Genomic DNA, 20737 nt, shown 5'->3' with positions numbered 1-20737 from the left:
CCTTTAAGTCTGGGCAGCCAGTGCGTGATTGCCTAAGGAGAGCAGAGCCGATGCGAGTATGGCGACATCCATGCTGCAGAAGTGAGGCCTATTGTTATGGCATTTGGGGATGAGTGTACCAGTAGAGGAGGACCGGAAGGGGATGAGTGTACCAGTAGAGGAGGACCGGAAGGCTCATCTGCATACTGCTCCCAGCATCCCCCGGGAGAGGAGTCCAGAGGTCACCGTAAGCGATCCAGGGATTGACTTCCATGCCCCAGCTTCCAGAGGCCCCGCAAGGTTTGCAGTAGAGGAGGACCGGAAGCGCGTGCCTAACAGCACGCGAATCTCAAATCCCTCCTTTGAGTGAAGATTAATTTAACCGTGGTTTAAGAGGATTGGTAAGTATAGTTTTCAGAAATCTTTAGGCTTATAAAAGTTTGGTGAACGGTGAAATTAAGGGATAAATTCTATAGAGTTTGTGTGTGTCTGAAGTAATAAGCAAGCCAGAGATAGTTAATTCTAGTGTCTGTCTTTCCCACCCACTCAACCCTGATTTTTAGGCACAAGACACTTTCTCATTAAAAATCAATCAGGGTTTTATCTAAAACATATTGTACCAGCCCTTATTGAAAGTTTAATTATCCCCTTGTAGGACACTAGCTGATTAATTACTAAATTCACCTGTAAATTTAAAGTACTCTCATTCCAACTCCCTTAGTATCCTAAACTTAACTAGGAACTCAATAATACTAAGATGAAGGCAGCAGTCCAGCAGCAAGAGGGGAGCTTTCCAGTCTTTTGCATTGAGTGTCACATGTATGATTTTTTACCCACCGGTAAGAGATTGTATGTGTGCACTCGGTGCAAAGAGCTCCTGGCTCTCAGGGAACAAGTCCGATCTCTGGAGGCTAGAAGAGCTGAGGGAGACAGAGGTATATTGACGAGACCTTCAGGGACATAGTAGCCAAGTCCCAAATCCATTCTGGCAGCCCCAGTGCTGCCTTGGATCAGAAAGGTCTCCCAGTAGGAGAACATCACCCTGATGTAGCAGGAAGTGATCCTGTAACAAGGACCTGCTCTCCAGGTGATGTTTTGTCCTCTCGCACTGAGGACAAATCTCCCAGGGCTACTGCCCAGGAGGGAAGGGTTAAGCCGGCCATCATAGTTGGTGATTCAATTATTAGAAATGTAGATAGCAGGGTGGCTGGTGGACATGAGGACCGCCTGGTAACTTGCCTGCCTGGTGCGAAGGTGGCAGACCTCACGTGTCACCTAGATAAGATTATAGACAGTGCTGGGGAGGAGCCGGCTGTCGTGGTACATGTGGGCACCAACGACATAGGAAAATGTGGGAGAGAGGTTCTGGAAGCCAAATTTAGGATTTTAGGTAGGAAGCTGAAATCCAGAACCTCCAGGGTGGCATTCTCTGAAATGCTTCCTGTTCCACGTGCAGGTCCCCAGAGGCAGGCAGCAGAGCTCCAGAGTTTCAATGCGTGGATGAGACGATGGTGCAGGGAAGAGGGATTCAGCTTTGTAAGGAACTGGGGAAACTTTTGGGGAAAGGGGAGACTTTTCCAAAAGGACGGGCTCCACCTTAACCAGAGTGTGGAACCAAGCTGCTGGCACTAACTTTCAAAAAGGAGATAGAGCAGCTTTTAAACTAGAACAATGGGGAAAGCCGACAGTCACTCAGCAGTGCATGGTTCAAAGAAATGTATCCTTGAAGGATACTAATGAAACAGGAGGGTTAGGGCATCCCAACAGAGAGGTTCCATCAAAAGCAAACATAGTTCATATGCCTATATGTAAAAAATCACCAAAGTTAATGATTTCCGAATTATCCCAAACAACTGAAAAGCAGGTTGTTAAAACAAGCAAAAACCACACTTTGAAATGTCTGTATGCCAATGCCAGAAGTCTAAGACGTAAGATGGGAGAGTTAGAGTGTATAGCAGCAAATGATGAGATTGACATAATTGGCATCACAGAGACTTGGTGGAAGGAGGATAACCAATGGGACAGTGCTATAACAGGGTACAAATTATATCGCAATGATCAACTTGGTGGGGGTGTGGCACTTTATGTCCGGGAGGGTATAGAGTCCAACAGGATAAAGATCATACAAGAGAGTAAATGCTCAGTAGAATCTATATGGGTAGAAACCCCATGTGTGTTGGGTAAGAGTATAGTGATAGGAGTATACTACCGTCCACCTGGACAAAATGGTCAGACAGATGATGAAATGCTAAGAGAAATCAGGGAAGCAAACCAATTTGGCAGTGCAATAATAATGGGAGATTTCAATTACCACAAACCCACAATTACCCCAATATTGACTAGGTAAATGTAACATCAGGACTTGCTAGAGATAAAGTTCCTGGATGTAATAAATGATTGCTTCATGGAACAATTGGTTCAGGAACCAACAAGAGAGGGAGCTATTTTAGATTTAATTCTTAGTGGAACACAAGATTTGGTGAAAGAAGTAACTGTGGTGGGGCCACTTGGCAACAGTGATCATAACATGATCAAATTTAAACTAATAACTGGAAGGGGGACAATAAGTAAATCTGCAGCTCTAACACTAAATTTTAAAAAGGGAAACTTTGATAAAATGAGGAAAATAGTTAGAAAAAAACTGAAAGGTGCAGCTGCAAAGGTTAAAAGTGTTCAACAGGCTTGGACATTGTTTAAAAATACAATCCTAGAGGCGCAGTCCATATGTATTCCACGCATTAAGAAAGGTGGAAGGAAGGCAAAACGATTACCGTCATGGTTAAAAGGTGAGGTGAAAGAGGCTATTTTAGCCAAAAAAAATCCTTCAAAAATTGGAAGAAGGATCCATCTGAAGAAAATAGGATAAAACATAAGCATTGTCAAAGTAAGTGTAAAACATTGATAAGACAGGCGAAGACAGAATTTGAAATGAAGTTGGCCATAGAGGCAAAAACGCATAATAAAAACTTTTTAAAATATATCCAAAGCAAGAAACCTGTGAGGGAGTCGGTTGGACCATTAGATGACAGAGGGGTTAAAGGGGCTCTTAGGGAAGATAAGGCCATTGCAGAAAGACTAAATGAATTCTTTGCCTCCGTGTTTACTAATGAGGATGTTGGGGAGAGACCAGTTCCAGAGATGGTTTTCAGGGGTGAAGACTCAGATGAACTGAATGAAATCACTGGAACCTGGAAGATGTAGTAGGCCAGATTGACAAACTAAAGAGTAGCAAATCACCTGGACCGGATGGTATGCATCCTAGGGTTCTGAAGGAACTCAAAAATGAAATTTCTGATCTATTAGTTAAAATTTGTAACCTATCATTAAAATCATCCATTGTACCTGAAGACTGGAGGGTGGCCAATGTAACCCCAATATTTAAAAAAGGCTCCAGGGGCGATCCGGGTAACTATATAGACCAGTGAGCCTAACTTCAGTGCCGGGAAAAATAGTGGAAACTATTCTCAAGATCAAAATCGTAGAGCATATAGAAAGACATGATTTAATGGGACACAGTCAACATGGATTTACCCAAGGGAAGTCTTGCCTAACAAATCTGCTTCATTTTTTTGAAGGGGTTAATAAACATGTGGATAAAGGTGAACCGGTAGATGTAGTGTATTTGGATTTTCAGAAGGCGTTTGACAAAGTCCCTCATGAGAGGCTTCTACGAAAACTAAAAAGTCATGGGATAGGAGAAGATGTCCTTTCGTGGATTACAAACTGGTTAAAAGACAGGAAACAGAGAGTAGGATTAAATGGTCAATTTTCTCAGTGGAAAAAGGTAAACAGTGGAGTGCCTCAGGGATCTGTACTTGGACCGGTGCTTTTCAATATATATATAAATGATCTGGAAAGGAATACGACGAGTGAGGTTATCAAATTTGCGGATGATACAAAATTATTCAGAGTAGTTAAATCACAAGCAGACTGTGATACATTACAGGAGGACCTTGCAAGACTTGAAGATTGGGCATCCAAATGGCAGATGAAATTTAATGTGGACAAGTGCAAGGTGTTGCATATAGGGAAAAATAACCCTTGCTGTAGTTACACGATGTTAGGTTCCATATTAGGAGCTACCACCCAGGAAAAAGATCTAGGCATCATAGTGGATAATACTTTAAAATCGTTGGCTCAGTGTGCTGCAGCAGTCAAAAAAGCCAATAGAATGTTAGGAATTATTAGGAAGGGAATGGTTAATAGAACGGAAAATGTCATAATGCCTCTGTATCGCTCCATGGTGAAGACCGCACCTTGAATACTGTGTACAATTCTGGTCGCCGCATCTCAAAAAAGATATAGTTGCGATGGAGAAGGTACAGAGAAGGGCAACCAAAATGATAAAGGGGATGGAACAGCTCCCCTATGAGGAAAGGCTGAAGGAGGTTAGGGCTGTTCAGCTTGGAGAAGAGACGGCTGAGGGGGGATATGATAGAGGTCTTTAAGATCATGAAAGGTCTTGAACGAGTAGATGTGACTCGGTTATTTACACTTTCGAATAATAGAAGGACTAGGGGGCATTCCATGAAGTTAGCAAGTAACACATTTAAGACTAATCGGAGAAAATTCTTTTTCACTCAACGCACAATAAAGCTCTGGAATTTGTTGCCAGAGGATGTGGTTAGTGCAGTTAGTGTAGCTGGGTTCAAAAAAGGTTTGGATAAGTTCTTGGAGGAGAAGTCCATTAATGGCTATTAATCAATTATACTTAGGGAATAGCCACTACTATTAATTGCATCAGTAGCATGGGTTCTTCTTAGTGTTTGGGTATTTGCCAGGTTCTTGTGGCCTGGTTTTGGCCTCTGTTGGAAACAGGATGCTGGGCTTGATGGACCCTTGGTCTGACCCAGCATGGCAATTTCTTATGTTCTTATGTTCTTACCAGCTCACAGGTAAATCCCTTGAGCTGGCAAACCTAACACAGTCAACAGCTTTCTCTTAATTTCTCAACAAAAGGACGATTCAGTATTGGCCTATAGCTGCTCAGAACAGCAGGATCAAAATTTTGCTTTTTCAAAATTGGTCGAATCATTGCCTCCTTTAGAGTATCATTTATCAAATTGCTTTAGGGCTTTATTGTGCGATAATAGGCCCTAACATATATATCGTGCAATATACGTGATATTTTGTATTTCCCCGCCCAGATACCCTCCCCTATTAAAATGGCCTTCTTTGCATGAAATTTACATGCATGAATGCAAATGCATGCAAAGAAGGTCAATACTGGCAATTGTATGCAAATATATTATCGCAGCCAACCGAGAAGGTGGTCAGCCATGATAAAATAACACCTCCCTGGCTTACATTAAATGTGTGGCGGGAGGTCCAGGACCCTAACACAGGTCTCAAGGTTCCCACCTGGCAGGGAAACAAAAGAAAAACAATGTGGCCAAGTGGGGAGGTTGAGCTGAGGTCACTGCTGACCCCCCCCGTTTCAACCCAGGGCCACCAATTGAAGTGGTTCCTACTCCCCAAAACAAAAAATAAAGTTTACAATATGTGGTGGTGGCGGCCCCAACCCCCAATAGCCATATACAAAGGCCCCCCTCCCTCTGACACCACCTGATTGCCTCACCCCCTTCCTTTATCCTTGATCCCATGGCCTGAGACTGATCCTCAGACTTTACCCCAGTCATATGGCTGGGGCAAGGTAAGGTCGGTGCTATTTTGGAAAATGGCACTTACTGAGATAGATGAAAAGTTGCACCTATCCTCACCGTGGGATTGAGGATAAGTTAAGGAGGTCTCTGGAGGGGGGCAAGGGCATTGCCATCAAAATTAGCCCTGGCAGAGGGTGAGTTTTCCGCTGCTTGGGCTTTTTCTGTACCTCCTAAACTGGCGGTTGTGACACTTGAATCATTATGGGATTTGGTGGCCAATTTGTCCCAGTCATTTATGGACCACTCTCACTGGATGGAGGTTGAGTTTCAGAGACTGGATTTTGTTGCTCAAGAACAGCAGTGAATTCTTTCAAATACACATTGGGAAATTGCAGTCCTTGGGACAAGATCTACAGCAACTCCAGGTTGTTAATACTGCAATTATACACGAGTGGGGCTTTTTGACCAGGAGGGTTGAGAATTTGGAGAATCAGTGTAGACATTTAAATCTGAGATTCACTAACTTTCCCAAAGTGTACTTCCCTGTGTTACTGTGAGAGAATACTTGATGGAAGTTTTACAGCTTCCTGAAGAGCAAATTCCAGCTTTCAATAAAGTTTTCTTCTTTCCCTATAGATCACAGACTGGTCAGCTGAGTCCACCTCAACCTGGTTTAAATGTGTGGAATTTATCTTCATTCTTGGAGATATCCAATGTTGAGATTATTGAGAGAGCAACATTAATTGTTTCCTTCTTTAGTGAGCAAGATGTGAGTTTGATAATGAAATCTTATATCACGTATTTAAATGTAAATTTCCTTGATGCCCCTGTTAGAATCTATCATGAATTAGCTAAGGCCCCTCAGGATAGGAGAAGAGCATTTCTTATGTGCCAGGAGTTTCAGGCTCTTGGAGCCTTATTTTTTCTTAGATATCCGTGTAAATGTTTAGTTAAGCTTAATGCAGATAATTTTTCTTTTCCCCTGAACAGCTCAGGGTTTTTTTGGATGCCAGGTCTGTTATCTTGTCCCCCAATACTTAATAATTTGAGTGTTGTCCTTTTGGAATTTAAAAGTAGATATTTCTTATGTCAGTGCCTTTCTGACAACCGCGAATTTCGTGTCCTATAATGTGTTTACCTATCTTTCTCTTATTTTCTCCTCTTTCCTCCACATATTGTTTGGACCAAATTTTGAGAGAATATTCATTTTTTTCTTTTCATTTATTATTGTTGCTTTTATACTCTGTTACTGTGCAAAGTTTATTCTTTGTATTTATTTTGAAATTTATAAATTATTAGTAAATTCTAAGTCCAATGCCTGTACCTTGGTATGCATTGCAAAATAAACCAATTGGATGAATCCATGACAGTTAAGGAAGATACAAACTCAGTAGCCCTACCTGAGAGTTTAGAGTTGATATAAATATTGAACTCCCCTAAAATCATCAAAGGTGAACAGACTATAGTACATCAGCAAGTACTTGCAGTAAAGCCTCTGTTGCAGACTTTTCATGACGTGGTGACTGGTACCCTTCATCCTTTACCGGATTTTCTTATATCAATAAAACATTTTCAGATCCTAAGACTGGTGAAAGAGTTACTTGTCTTATCAGACATGAATTAAGTACAATCATAGCCATCTCTGCTGCCCTTCTATGCTGGCAAGGGATAGAAAAAGCCTTATAAGAAGAGGACGTCTCACGTAATAATACTAGGTTAGAAGGAGAAAGCCAAGTCTTTGTAACTCAGTAAACATCAATATCCTGTTCAAGAATAAAATCGCCAATTATCGTTCCATGAGTACATAGAGCAAGCAGTAACTAGACCAATTCAAAGAGCAACAGATTGCTGTTTATGAGCCTTTGTGCCAGCCGTACAAGTAGGTACTAGACATATTCTTGTAGCAGCGCCTCTACCAAACGTAGCCCATAAATTCTCAGCATGGTTACCCTTCCCCATTGCTGTTTCAATGGGCAAAATATATTTAGAATTAACACGCGTATTCTGCACCACATTTAGGCATCTTAGCTACAAGGGCCAGAGTTAACCTAACTACCCCAATGCATCTATTATACCAGTAATCTAAACACAAGATCAAATCTCGTAGGGGCCTAAGTGGAGGTCTCAATCCAAAGCTGCATTATGCATGAAGGGAGGCACAAAAGGTCATGTCCTTTGTGCAGCCCTTCAATGAATGGTCTGCTTTCCAGCTAGCCTCATATACAAAAGCGATATGGGTCATGTATGATGCCACATGCCAGGGACATTCCTAGGCTTACAGTTACAAGTTGAGTCAGGATGGCAAGACAGAAACAGGCAGGGGGACGCCTCAGAATGGGCAATCACCGTCCAAGCCCCCCTCTCTTTCCTGCTGAATACAGAAAACAATCCATGGTGCCTCTCTTCTGGCTGGCTTCTTATGTAGAAATGGCGTGGGCATCTGTAACATCACTTACCGGGGGCATGGCTAGATTCAGCATTACAGGTTGAGTCGGGATGGCAAAATAGCCTGGTAGAAGGTCATTCTTTTATATACAGGTATATGTTAGAGCAGGACTTCAGGAGGAATGATCTTGTCAGACATTAAAGTATTGTGCATTAAGCTAATATTAACAGTAGTATATCAGTGCAAATTTGCAGTTTTTTAATAACATTTATTTTAAAGGCATATGGATAAATGGATGGACAAAAAGATTATTCATAAATATAAAATCTTTGAGTTGGTTCAATTGTTATGGTAACAGAAACTAGCTGAATATGATGAATGCAAGCTTTTATTCAGTCTACCAATCATGTGATAAAATGATACTGTTTTACTAATAAAAGATATAAAACTAATAACTAATACAAACTAGGCATAATAGAGTGTAACTATATGATATTATCCAGATTAGGGAAGTTTAGGGTATAAAACTTTGTTTTGCTTTCTTAATTCTTTTTGTAGGTCACAGTCATTCATCTGGTTCATTTGAAATGAAAAAAAAAATTATATTTTAGTTTCATTTGTTTTTTGTTTTGCATTAAAGTCAATGGAGTACGGTCACATTGATTTTAATGTAAAAGAAAAAGCTGACCAGGGCCCAGACTTGAGGCCCAGTCATGTCACCGAGGCCCAAAGCTGGGGGTCAGCCCAAGGCCAGGATCCATTGCCCAGGCCTGGGCCTCCCTGTCACTGGGTTCCAGTATGAGGCCAGATCCCAGTTTGCAAGGTCCAAACTGAGGCCCTGATCTGACACTTGGACCTGGCTGAAGCCAGGTCAGGTCCCCAAGGCCGAAGCCCAGGCTTGAAGCTTAGGCCCAGGTCTGATGCTGAGGCCCAGTGGCCCAGGAACAGGCCTTTGCAAAGCCTGAAAATGGTATCATCTGCTCTAGAGGAAGGTACTACATTGATCTTACTGCTATGCATCATCTGGGTGGAGGATGTCATTTTTAGTCATGGATCAAGAAAAAAGTTGCCAGAATGCCTGCTTCCAGGCCTGGGCCCTGGAAATAGGCCTAGGGCATGGGCCTTGGCAGTAGGACCCAGCATTGGGCTTGGGCCTAGGCCCAGGTATGGGTAATGGGGCCCAAACTTAGCTGGGCCCCAGTGTTGGGCTTGGGCCTTAGTGACTGGGACATAGTTTCAGGTTGGGACCCAGTATTGAGCCTAGGCCTAGGTCTTAACAACAGGACCTGGCCTTCGCTGGGCCTCGGTGACTGGGACCTATCCTCGGGTCAGGCCCCAGCAGTAAGCCTAGATCTAGTCCCAGGCCCAGGATTCAGCGATGGGATCTGGTCTTGGCCGGGCCCTGGTATTGGACCTGGGCCTAGGCTTGGGTCTCTGTGACTAGACCTGGCCTTTAGCTGGGCCCCGGCATCAGCCTAGGCAGAGATCCAGGCCTTGGTAACAGGACCCAGCCTCAGGAGGAGCCTTGGAGATGGGTCTAGGCCGATGCCTGACCCAGCCCGTCTCCCATTTTTGTTTGTTTGTATTTTTCCACCTATGAAATGAAAATACCGGATATTTTTGTCTGAGGCCAATTTTCGGTTCATATCATTCATACAAACCCAAAATGGCCTCATTCATTGCATTTTGCGCATTTGTTGACAACGAATGCATATCCTTAATCCAGATAACCTCAAGTCTTTGGTATATTGTCTGGGCAGCTAGGGATGGAAAGGTTAACCATCACCTGTTGCGATGCTGCTTGCGGGCCTAGCCGCAAGCAGCCTCTTACCTCTGCGGCCAGGCTGCTGCCGCTGCTGCTGTCTCCATGCCACCTGGAGGCTGCTGCTGATGTTCCTCCTGTGTGGCGGGCAGGGCCGCTGCCGTCGTCACCATTCCTCCAACATGGCTCGGAGGCCGCCGCCGACACTCTTGTCCTGTGGCAGGAAGCCGCCTCCAACCCGCTCCTGCTTCACGGCCTAGCAGTGCCTCCATCCCTCCTCTTTGCGGCGTAGATGCCACCACCGCTGTCCTTGGTCCTCTTCTGAGTATGTCCTTGGTCCTCTTCTGAGTATGTAAAGGGCCTGCGGCGGGTAAGGCCCCGCCTGATGATGTCATCTGGGCATCTCCTCTTCAGCCCTATAAGAAGGGCCTCTCGTCAGTCTCTCGTTGCCTTCACAAGGAGCTAGTCTGCTCCTGGATTCTCCGCTGTTCCAGCTCTTCGTTCCAGGAGGCTCTGAAGTCCATCTCCGCTTCTTCAAGGTACTCTGTTCTTCGTGTTCCTGGTCTCTCATCAGATCCTGCGTCCTCGACCATCTTGTCTTCAATGTTCCAGTCTTCTGATGTTCCCGTCTTCAGATGTCCCTGATGTTCCCGTGTCCAGATGTCCCGGTATCCTGATGTTCCTGATGTCCAATGTTCCAGTCCTAATCCTGATGTCCTTTTCACCAGCTCTTCGTCCAGCTTCAAGGTTCCTCTCGTCCATCCTTCCTGATGTGCTTCTGTCGAGGTCCATGACCAGCCCATGGGGGACTGTGTAGGGTGCTTCATGGCACAAGGCCTATCTTCACTTCTGCAGTGCAAGCCTCTGGAAGGCCCTTGTTTTTAATGATCCTGAATACGTTCTGAGTCTTGAATCCTGTTCCCAGTCTTCGGAGTATCTTGTGCCTGCTTCTGTCCATGACCTATACTCAAGCCGGATTCTGCTCCACTTCAGCGTGGTCCGTGACCAGCCACAGGCAGCTGTGTAGGGCACACCTTGGTGCAAGCTTCTCCTGAATCTCTGCCATGTCCCAGGATCCAAGTCTTCACTTCCCCGCTGGAGTCTGCTTCGCTCTCGGCGTGGTCTGCAACTATCCATGGGTAGTTGTGTAGGGCGCTCTGCATTGCAGTACTCAACCCGTACTAGTACCTGTATCCTGAGTCCTCATCTTGTCTGAGTATCCTGAGTCCTCATCTTCGCCTGAGTACCCACATCTGAGCATCCTGTATCTTCATCCACTTCTGAGCATCTTGAATCTTTGCCCACGTCTGAGCATCCTGAATCCTTGTCAAAGTCTCATCCAAGTCTCCAAGTAGCCATGTCTTTCCTGTTCTAGTACCATCGCCTGTCCGTGACCTCTGTCCATCCTGTCGTATCTGCCATGCCCAGGCAGCAGGTCCAAAAGGGCTATCGAGTGGCCGGAGGGCTACCCCAGAGACCAGCATTGCGTTGTTGGGTCTCTTCCTGTGCGTTCAGGTTCAGCAGAGGTCAGGGCTCTTGGTCTTCAGCCTGTCCACCTATGCTTGGACACGTCTTGCCTGCCTCGGCGCTTTCTCGGAGCTCCTCTGCAGTCGCGCCGTGGTCCAAGGGCACACCAATCTCCCCAGAATCGGGAATGCTCCATAGCGCTCCCTCAACATCACCTAACTTGTAGGATCATTCATCAAAATGCGTTATGGCGTTAGCGTCCTAATGCCTGTGATAACGCATGTGTTATTTATCGCATTGCGAGATGTGTATGCAAATTTTTAAATTTTAGTCAAAAGGGAGGAGTTTGGGCGGGGTTTATGATAACAGGGATGTTTAACGTTGTGAGTGATAGCATAATGCACATTATTGCTTTAACACAGGAAATAACTACACCTTTTTTCCTGACGTTAAGCTGTGCAGTATGCCTGAGAGCAAGAGCACACCTCTGGGGGGCACACATATTAGGCATCTATTTATACCACTATAGGAGGGACAACTAGTAAATCAAGGTGAGGTTTTGGTGGTGGTCTAGGGTTTTGAGGCTAGTTTTACATGCACAGTCGGACATACGAAGAGCACAGTACACATTTGATGTGATTTGGAATGAAGAAAGCTACACAAAAATGAGATTTCTACAATACACTCTTATCCTAGCTTGATAACACCCAGGTAGAGAGTGCATCAAGCTAGATCTGATGGACTTGTTTCTGATGTTTATTGGACTGGAATACACAAACCATAGTTGTTTTAAACAAAATCTAAGCCAAAGTCATAAGAGTTTAAATCAAATCACTCTAACCCCTTTGGCCCATTTCAGAGGCAACAATTAACAACTCTACATATTTGTAGCCCCTGTCTCATTGGCTAACAGGGCTCAGGGACTCACTGAGGAGGGTTGGAGCTACATTCTGACCCATGTTCACGGTTCTTTTCCCATAGGTAAAGTCTTTCAAGATCCTTAGCCTTTCTGTGGACGTTTTCTGTGTCTTACAATAAAAGCAAAACACTGTACAAAGTCAGATGTTCAAAAATAAATCCTTTTATTGAATATTTGCTTGCAGATTAAAAAGTCACAAAGGGTGGGTACGCTGTCGAACAGTGCATACACATCAGTATAGAAAATAAAGTTCCAGAAGAAAATCACAGATATAGTCACTGGCAAATCTGCACTCCCTGGCAGTAGGTATTCTTCAAAATACACTATCCTTGGGCACTTCCCCAGTGGTACCTGCAAAATTGAATACAAACTCCTTCCCCAGTAAGAACTGGAACTCCTGCTGATACACATCAGGAGCTCCAGTGCTTATGCTTTCCTTTAAGTAGAAGCTATGTGGGATCTTCCTCCTGAAAGATAGTCTTCTCTCTGACCCCCTCAAACCCTCTTTCTCCAAAACACTAAAGAAATCTCTCTGACAGACTAACTCCCCTCTTTCTTGAGACTCTTCTCTGGTTTCTTGGACTATCCCAGAAGTCAACGCTTGGATTGCAACACAAGGCTCCCTGATCCTAAAGGGCTGGAAATCCTACCCTTGGGTCCTCCAGCCATCCTCTCTGGACAGGAGACTAAAACAAAGGAATTCTCTTGGAAAGAAGAACCCAGAGTCAAAGGGCTAATGAGTTTTGTTAAACCACTAATAATAGAAAAGACACCTCCCATTAGGGAGCATCAGACACACTATTATCCTTCTCCTTTGTCTTACCTCATCTGCTAATGGAGACACTTAAAATCGTAGAGTAAGGAACACCTTGATGACTCCCTTACATATCTTTATTTTCTTCTGATCCATGACAGCATTAAAGACTGAGCGTTCTCTGAACACACCCATGCATTAAAACGCCTTGGCATGCACTAAAACCTAATGAACCAGCCCTACTGCAGTTAGCAGAAAAGCCAAAGCAGTGCTGGGAAATAAGATGAAAATTTAATTTAGCTTACTGACTTTTTATCTGAAACTTCATCATGCTGCTTAGTAATTGTGCACATTCCGAAGCATAAATCCTATTCCAAGAAAAACAAAATAATTGTAGCAGGGATTCAGTGGCTCAATGAACTGCCACAAAGTATTTATCTGTAGGCCACCACTTTGAATCTGACTTGGCTTGGTATTGTCTGAAAGTCATTACCATGTGATAGCTGTTTATGAGCTTGTGTCAGATGAGCTTGATAGTCTCATTACAGTTCTCAGTTGGCAGTTATCCACAATGCCTAAAACCACCATCATATTTGGCCCATCCCTCTAGATGACAGCCGCAGGGACTGCATGAACCTGCAGACTGAATTTACCCTCTGGTCCTTGCAGAACATGGCAGAGACACATCTGTGGCTTTACAGATTGTCATGCCAATAAAGTTTCCTGAATTGGAGAAATATAATGACCTGTACCCTTTGCTGTCTTCTTCTCAGGCCTGTTTCTTGAAGACTAAAATCATTAAATAGAAAACACAGTGAAAATACATTGATAATACCATTTTTTTAACCTTTTCAAATAGATAAACTTTGTCTGTAATTAAAGCACCTGATGCTTTGGAGATGACTGAACTATGAAGGCACGGCTTATCTGCCAGGTTTGGGTTTTTTTTTTTTTTTAACAGTTACCTTTTTTTTTTTTTTAGTTCGACCAAGGTTTACACAGCCAGCTAAGATGAGACGAAGAGTGATCGCAAGGCCGGTGGGGAGCTCAGTTCGTTTGAAGTGTGCTGCTAATGGGAACCCTCGACCTGACATCACGTGGCTGAAAGACAGCGCACCTCTCACTGCCCAAGAGGTTGGAGAGAGCAAAAAGAAGACATGGACCTTGAACCTGAAGAACTTGAAACCTGAGGACAGTGGGAAGTACACATGCCGGGTATTTAACAAGGTTGGAGAAATCAATGCAACATACAAAGTGGAAGTAATCCGTAAGTGTCATCCTTGACTTAAAAAGGGGCGTTGGGGGGTAGTATTCTATTCACAGACAGCCCTGTGGCTCTTGAATGCGAGGAATTAAAAGCACATGCAGCAAGTTTGATTGTACATAGAATGCTGAAACCTGTTGGACATCTGGTAGTGATAAAGACGCAGCTGTGTGGAGATACTAATAACATGTGTTTACACTAAAACCAGGAGCAGAGACAGGAAAATGAATCAAGCCTCATCCTAATGTCAGATGTGGCATTTTCACTTTTTCAAAACCAGACAGCATGGAGAACAAACCCTTGTGTGTTTGTGGGGAAATAGATCAAGTTTATCTTAGCTTTTATCAGCTTAAAGATGTACATAACCTTTGTTTCTGTTAGCAATTACTGACTAAGACCTAAAAGAGTCATCGAAAGAGTGAATGGCAACAGGGAAAATAAAGATATAGGTATGAAAAAGTTTCTAAGACTGCCTTCTTCTGTCAGCAATATGCTATATCGTGTTTCTGGTTTTATTCAATTTCCTCAGTTAAATCTTTTTTGAGCTACTGGCCTAAGCCTCAGCCTTCACCCCGAGTCCAGCTTCATCTAGCTTTTTATTCTGGCTCTAGTATGTGGTATGATTGCTACATAAAATTTCTGGAGAACATGATAGTCTTGCCACAGCAGAGATTTATATTTTGAGAATACCATTTTAGAGTTTTTAAAGGCCTGCTTAGTGAAGTTTAAAATGAGTTAAAACAGCTACGTTGATGCATTAACATGTATTAATGGTAATGTCCATGCTTGCATTGTAGTTAATGCCCAAAATATTGGCTTAACACCAAAAAATGTTAATGAGCTCATTCATATTAAAATGACTGAAGCCATGCATAGTAACCCACCAGCTAATGCAAAAAAGTGTAGTTATCTTTTTGAGGTCATTGATGAGCTTATGCACCTGCCAGTGTTCTTGCTTTGATTATGCCCCCTCCACAACATGGCAATAATGGGCTCTGTGCAGCCTGATCCTTCTGCTCGGTGAAGAAAAGACCTATTGCAGGCCAAGTAAACCCCTGCTTGTGATGACTTCCCCGCCTTGAGAAGTATCAAAAGGCTTCAAACCTACATCTCATCCATCTTTAGGCCCTTCTCCTACCAGGTCATAAGAACGTAAGCATTGTCATACCAGGTCAGACTGAGGAACCATCAAGCAAGGTATCCTATTTCCAACAGTGGCCAATCCCAGGTCACAAGTACCTGGCAGAATCCCAAACGGTAGATAGATCCCATGCTACTAACACCAAGGGATAAGTAATGGGTTTCTCCAAGTTTACCTGGTTAATAACAGTTTGAGCTTACTTTCCTTTCTTTTAATCAGACACACACTCTTAAAATTAGCTAGCTTTCCTTTTTTTTTTTTTTTTTGTCAGAATAATTTTTATTGGCAAAACACAACCAACCAGCCAAGGAAAAACATAAAGTATCAAAGATCACCGATCAACCCCATACAAGGAGTGAAATATAACAAAACAGCAAAACATTCCCTGAGAACAGTAACCGCCCAGGCCAGTAGATGCGCTCTGCCCTTTTCTTTTACTGAATTTAACACTGCACCCCCCCCCCTACCACCCACCCACGTATCCCATCCCACAACCAACACACACACACTACAGTTACACCGGGCCACCCCCCCCACCCTACCCAACCCCGTCCCCCCAGAGACCATATTATCAATCCAATCAGTAGTATACCTGCTCTCCTGCAGTCCGGCCTGGACTGAGGCCGGCAGCAATAGAACACATTGAGTCCAGCAAGCCCCATACAGTTTGTCAGTCTTGCGGTGGCCTTTTAAAAAATCCAAACGTTCCATCTGCAAAACCAAGGCCATACGCTGGAACCACTCTACTGAAGTAGGGGCCGTCACGAGTGTCGCCCATCCAGACAATATGGTGCGGCATGCCAGCATAGCCGCAATACGTCCAAAGCGATCTTTTGAGCGACTGACTTCAGCAGTGCAGGCTTGAGGGCTCGACAGAAGAAACTTCCCCGTTGTAGGCGGTGGTGCTCCAGTGCACTGGGAAATCACGCCCACCACCGTGGCCCAAAAAGAGTGGAGAGTGGGGCAAGAATACAGTCTATGCACCAAAGTGCCCTCATCCTGGCCACATTTAATACAGAGAGGAGAGTCAGTACTCCCCATCTTGAAGCGTCGCACATCGTCACAGTAGATCCGCTGAAGAATGCGAAACTGTACTTCCCGCAGTCCAATGTCCGGTAGCTGGCGGTGTACCGCTGTAAAGCATTGCGCCAAATATTGCGCAGTAATAGGTTCTCCAAAAGTAGCAGTCCATTTTATCGCCAGCACCTCCAGGCGCGGGTTTAGGCTCCATGATCTCCCAAGCGTAGCCCAACCCGTGATGGTATTGGCAAGGTAAGCCGTGTCAAAGACCTTGTTAGCATAGGAGCACTCCAAGCTCACCCTGTTCGACGTCCAGTGAAAAGAGGTCAAATAGTGCCTGGTTTGCAGATAAGCAAAAAATTGACGAGATGGTAATCGATAAGTGCGAGCCAAGGTAGCAAAGTCCAACAGTGTCTGAGTGTCGGTATCATAGAAGTGAAAAGCAAACATCGCTCCATTAGACGCCCACTTAGAAAACAGAGCCCCACAATCCCGTCCCGGCAGAAAGCCCACATTGCCAGTCAAGGGCACCAAGAGGGAAACCACCCCATCCAATCCCCGCTGCCCCCGTAACCATCGCCAAGCCGCAATGCAGGGAGACAGTAAAACCCTAGGGTATGTAAGGCTACGGCGCTCCCCAGCACTGGATTGGATAAGACTCAGGGGCGACCAAGGGGCAGCCATACCAGAGATCAGCCCCTGTGTGCAAAATTTATAGTCCCCCGTAAGCCATTCCCCTATGAAACGCAGCTGGCATGCAGCGTTGTACAAACGAAAATCAGGCAGGCCACATCCCCCCTGATCCCTGGAGTAAGTCATAGTCTGGTAACTAAGACGGGCTTTCCGTCCCCGCCATAGAAAGTGCTGGAAGGCCGCGTACAACCCTTTTAAATCCTTATCCCGCAACCAACAGGGAACCATAGACAGGACATATAATATCTTGGGAGCAATGATCATTTTGATAAGGGTGCATCGACCCAAAAGGGACAAGGGAAGCGAGGCCCAAGCCTCCAGCTGTGAGCGAATCCGCTCCAATAGGCTAGTAACATTCAACTCGTACAAACGCCGGAAATCCCTCGGAATCCAAATACCTAAGTATTTCAGCTTATCTGGTGCCCATCTAAAGGGAAAGGAGCCCACCCATGAAGATGGCAGCTGGATATTCAAGGCCAATGCCTCCGATTTTCCAAAATTAATACGTAAACCCGCCACCGCCCGAAATTGGTCAAAAAGATTAATAATGACGGGAACGCTGGCGTGTGGCTTGCCAACAAAAAGCAAAATATCGTCAGCAAAAAGAGCGGTACGAAGGGACTGCTGGCCCACACGCAATCCCCAAATCTGAGGCTCCTCCCGCAACCGGATGGCCAGTGGTTCCAGCGCCAAAACAAAAAGCAAGGGAGAGAGGAGACAACCCTGGCGGACTCCACAGTGCAAATCAAACGGGGAGGATACTGTCCCATTCAATAAGATACTAGCGCTGGGGTTGCTATAGAGAACCTCCGCCCACTGTACAAAGGCCCCTTCAAAGCCATATTGGCGGAGCACCCAAAAGAGAAAGTCCCAAGACAATGAGTCGAAGGCTTTCTCCGCGTCGAGACTCAGAACAACCGCGTCAGCACCAGCTGAATAGCTAAGAGAAGCCATCAGGCGGCGCACATTCCGGACCCCTTGTCGACCCCGGACAAAACCAGTTTGATCGTCTTGAACAAGCGCGGGAAGAAGACCACTAAGTCTGGCAGCCAGAATAGCCGCGAGGAGCTTAATATCTACATTTATCAGGGAGATGGGTCGGTAAGACCCCACCTCCTCCGGATCCTTTCCTGGCTTGGGAAGGACAACGATAACCGAGTGATTAAGCGCAGGGGAGAGACCCCCCTCCTTCAACAATGCATTATAAAAAGCCACAAGTGGAGAGAGCAAGTGAAATTTTAAGATTTTATAAAACTCGGAGCCGAGCCCATCCGAGCCCGCAGCCTTGCCCAACTGGAGAGCATGGATTACCCGATGCACCTCCTGATCAGTAATGGGAGTGTTAAGAGCGTTCATCTGTTCTAGAGTCACCCTCGGCCACTCGATCGGTTGGAATAAAGTCTCCCGAACCAGTGGATCGCTGCGACGCTCCGCATACAATTGTCGATAGTATTCAAGAAACCTAGCCTCAATATCTCGAGGACGTCCGACGTTCGCCTCGGCTATCTTTAATACTGACTATGACCTTCCTCTGACCCCGAGGTCGAACTAAGTGGGCCAATAGCCGACCGGCCCGATTACCATATTTATAAAGTTGATATTGATAGTATTTGAGGGATTTAGACGCCCGTTGATGGAGTAAGGAATTTAGCGTGGCGCGCGCCTGATCAACCTGCCCCTTAACTTCCGGGGTCATATCAACCACGTGTCGCTGTTGTGCTAGTTTAAGGACCTGCGTAAGGCGGACTATTTCAGCATTCCGTTGACGGTTCGTCTTGACCACGTACACAGTGATTTCTCCGCGCATTACTGCTTTCCCTGCCTCCCACAAGGTCGCAGCGGCAATATCTGGGGTAGAATTATGCATGACATACTCCTTCCAACACCTTTGTAAGTGCTCGCGAAACCTCTCATCATAGTACAAGTCCGGGTGCATACGCCATGAGAATGGGGGCCTCTCTCCCATATCACTCCGCAACAAAACAGACACGGGGCATGATCCGAAATCGATCGTACACCTATGGTCGCCTCCTCCACCCTGGCAAACCACTTATCGGACACCAACAGGTAATCCAAGCGGGAGTAAACCTGATGTGGATTTGAATAAAATGTAAAATCAAGTTCACCAGGGTGAAGAACCCGCCACACATCTAACAGCTGAAATTCGTCACACAAAAATTGAACTCCCAGTGAGCGGCCCCGGACTTCAGCTGGCTTGGGCGGCTTCCGATCTATGAGATTATCCGCTACAACATTAAGATCTCCCCCCAACCACCAACACGTAATCCAGAAACTCAGTAAGCAAGCCCGCCAGGGATGAAAAAAAATCCTGAGAAAAAACATTGGGCGCATAAACATTGCAAAAAGCTATCTTTTGGTGACCTAAGACCCCAGCTGCAATCACATACCGACCCTCTATATCGTGACAAGTTCTAGTGAGGCGAAAGGGCAGATTCTTATGGATAAGGATAGCCACTCCCCTCTTACGAGAAGTGTAAGAGGAATATATACATTGACCCACCCACTCCCGCTTAAGTTTAAGATGTTCTGCATCGTTCAAGTGGGTTTCCTGAAGAAAAACGACTTGTGAGTGCATGCGACTAAACATGGTTAATAACTTTTTCCGCTTAACTGGGGAGTGTATCCCATCGACATTCATAGAGGTAACTCTAACCTTCGCCATGGCGCGCTGTGGCCCTCGCAAATTGTAGAGGAGCCCAACCAGTGGGCTCTAGGAGCATACACCACCTCCCCCCATGGCCCCCCAGCCTAGACCACGAGGAGATATGAATTCGAACAGGAGAATTGTAACACCAAGGTCCCTGGACCCAGCCCCCCCAGCCCCCTACTTCCCCACCCCTCCTATCTATCCCCCCACACAGTGTCTCCCCCGGACCCCACAAGCACACCCACACACACACCCCCACACATACCCAGAACTGCTCAAGGAGGTACAGAGGCATCTCACCCACCAACCCTTCTAGTGGGACAAGCATACCCCCGTCCGTCCCGCTCCCAACTCCACGAAGCCCCCATCCAACATAATAATTGAAACATGGTCAATACATCAGAACACACACTCAAACACCAAATCAATGGAATCAAGTGCAAAAAATAAGTATCATCCGTGTGCACTCAAACCGTAGCAAAAATAACATAATAAAACAAAGTTTTCGTTTTTGCCTTGTAAGCCCCGCCGTAAAGTGGATCCAAAGAAGGAAAACAAAAGGAATGTTCAACAGTAAAGTAGAGCCAGTGATGAAAGTCACACCCACGGGAGGAAACAGTCCATATGAACTTCAATCCTCCCCCTCCACGGAGAGGGGTCAGCCAGCTCCCAAACCACAGCGGTGGAAAGAAAAAATGCAGCTTAAATCCTGTGTGATCCCTAGCCTGCTCCGTCTTCGGCCGCCCCTGGTAGACTAGCAAGGAAGCCATCAGCCTCTTCCTTGGTATTAAAAAAGAGGACTTTGTTGTTATGATACACACGAAGTTTAGCAGGGTACAGCAAGCCAAATTTTATGCCCCTCCTGTAAAGCTCCGAGCAAGCTGGCGTCATCAGTTTCCTTTTCGCAGCAGTAGATGCGGAAAAGTCATTAAATAGTAAAATCTTGTGACTGTTATATTCCACAAGATCCTTTTGCTTGAAGGCTCTCAGTAGTTTAGTCTTGTGATCCCAATTCAAGATCCTTGCCATCACCGGTCGGGGTCTGGGCGCCCCTTCCCGCAAGGGCCCGACCCTGTGGACT

The 20737-nt window shown here is 45.3% G+C and overlaps 1 protein-coding gene across 2 annotated transcripts in view; it reads left to right on the top strand.

Annotated features, from left to right (window-relative positions):
* FGFRL1 (fibroblast growth factor receptor like 1) overlaps positions 1–20737 on the top strand; it is a 479061-nt gene that overhangs the window by 424000 nt on the left and 34324 nt on the right. For both annotated transcript variants that reach the window (XM_029592748.1, XM_029592749.1), the window contains one exon: positions 13853–14137. In XM_029592748.1, coding sequence (XP_029448608.1) covers positions 13853–14137 — 285 coding nt within the window. The remainder of the gene's footprint in view (positions 1–13852; positions 14138–20737) is intronic.

The sequence above is a fragment of the Rhinatrema bivittatum genome, chromosome 1 (assembly GCF_901001135.1).
Source record: "Rhinatrema bivittatum chromosome 1, aRhiBiv1.1, whole genome shotgun sequence".
Taxonomy (NCBI): domain Eukaryota; kingdom Metazoa; phylum Chordata; class Amphibia; order Gymnophiona; family Rhinatrematidae; genus Rhinatrema; species Rhinatrema bivittatum.
Note: the sequence above shows the minus strand (reverse complement) of the source record. Positions and strands in the feature narration are given on the sequence as shown.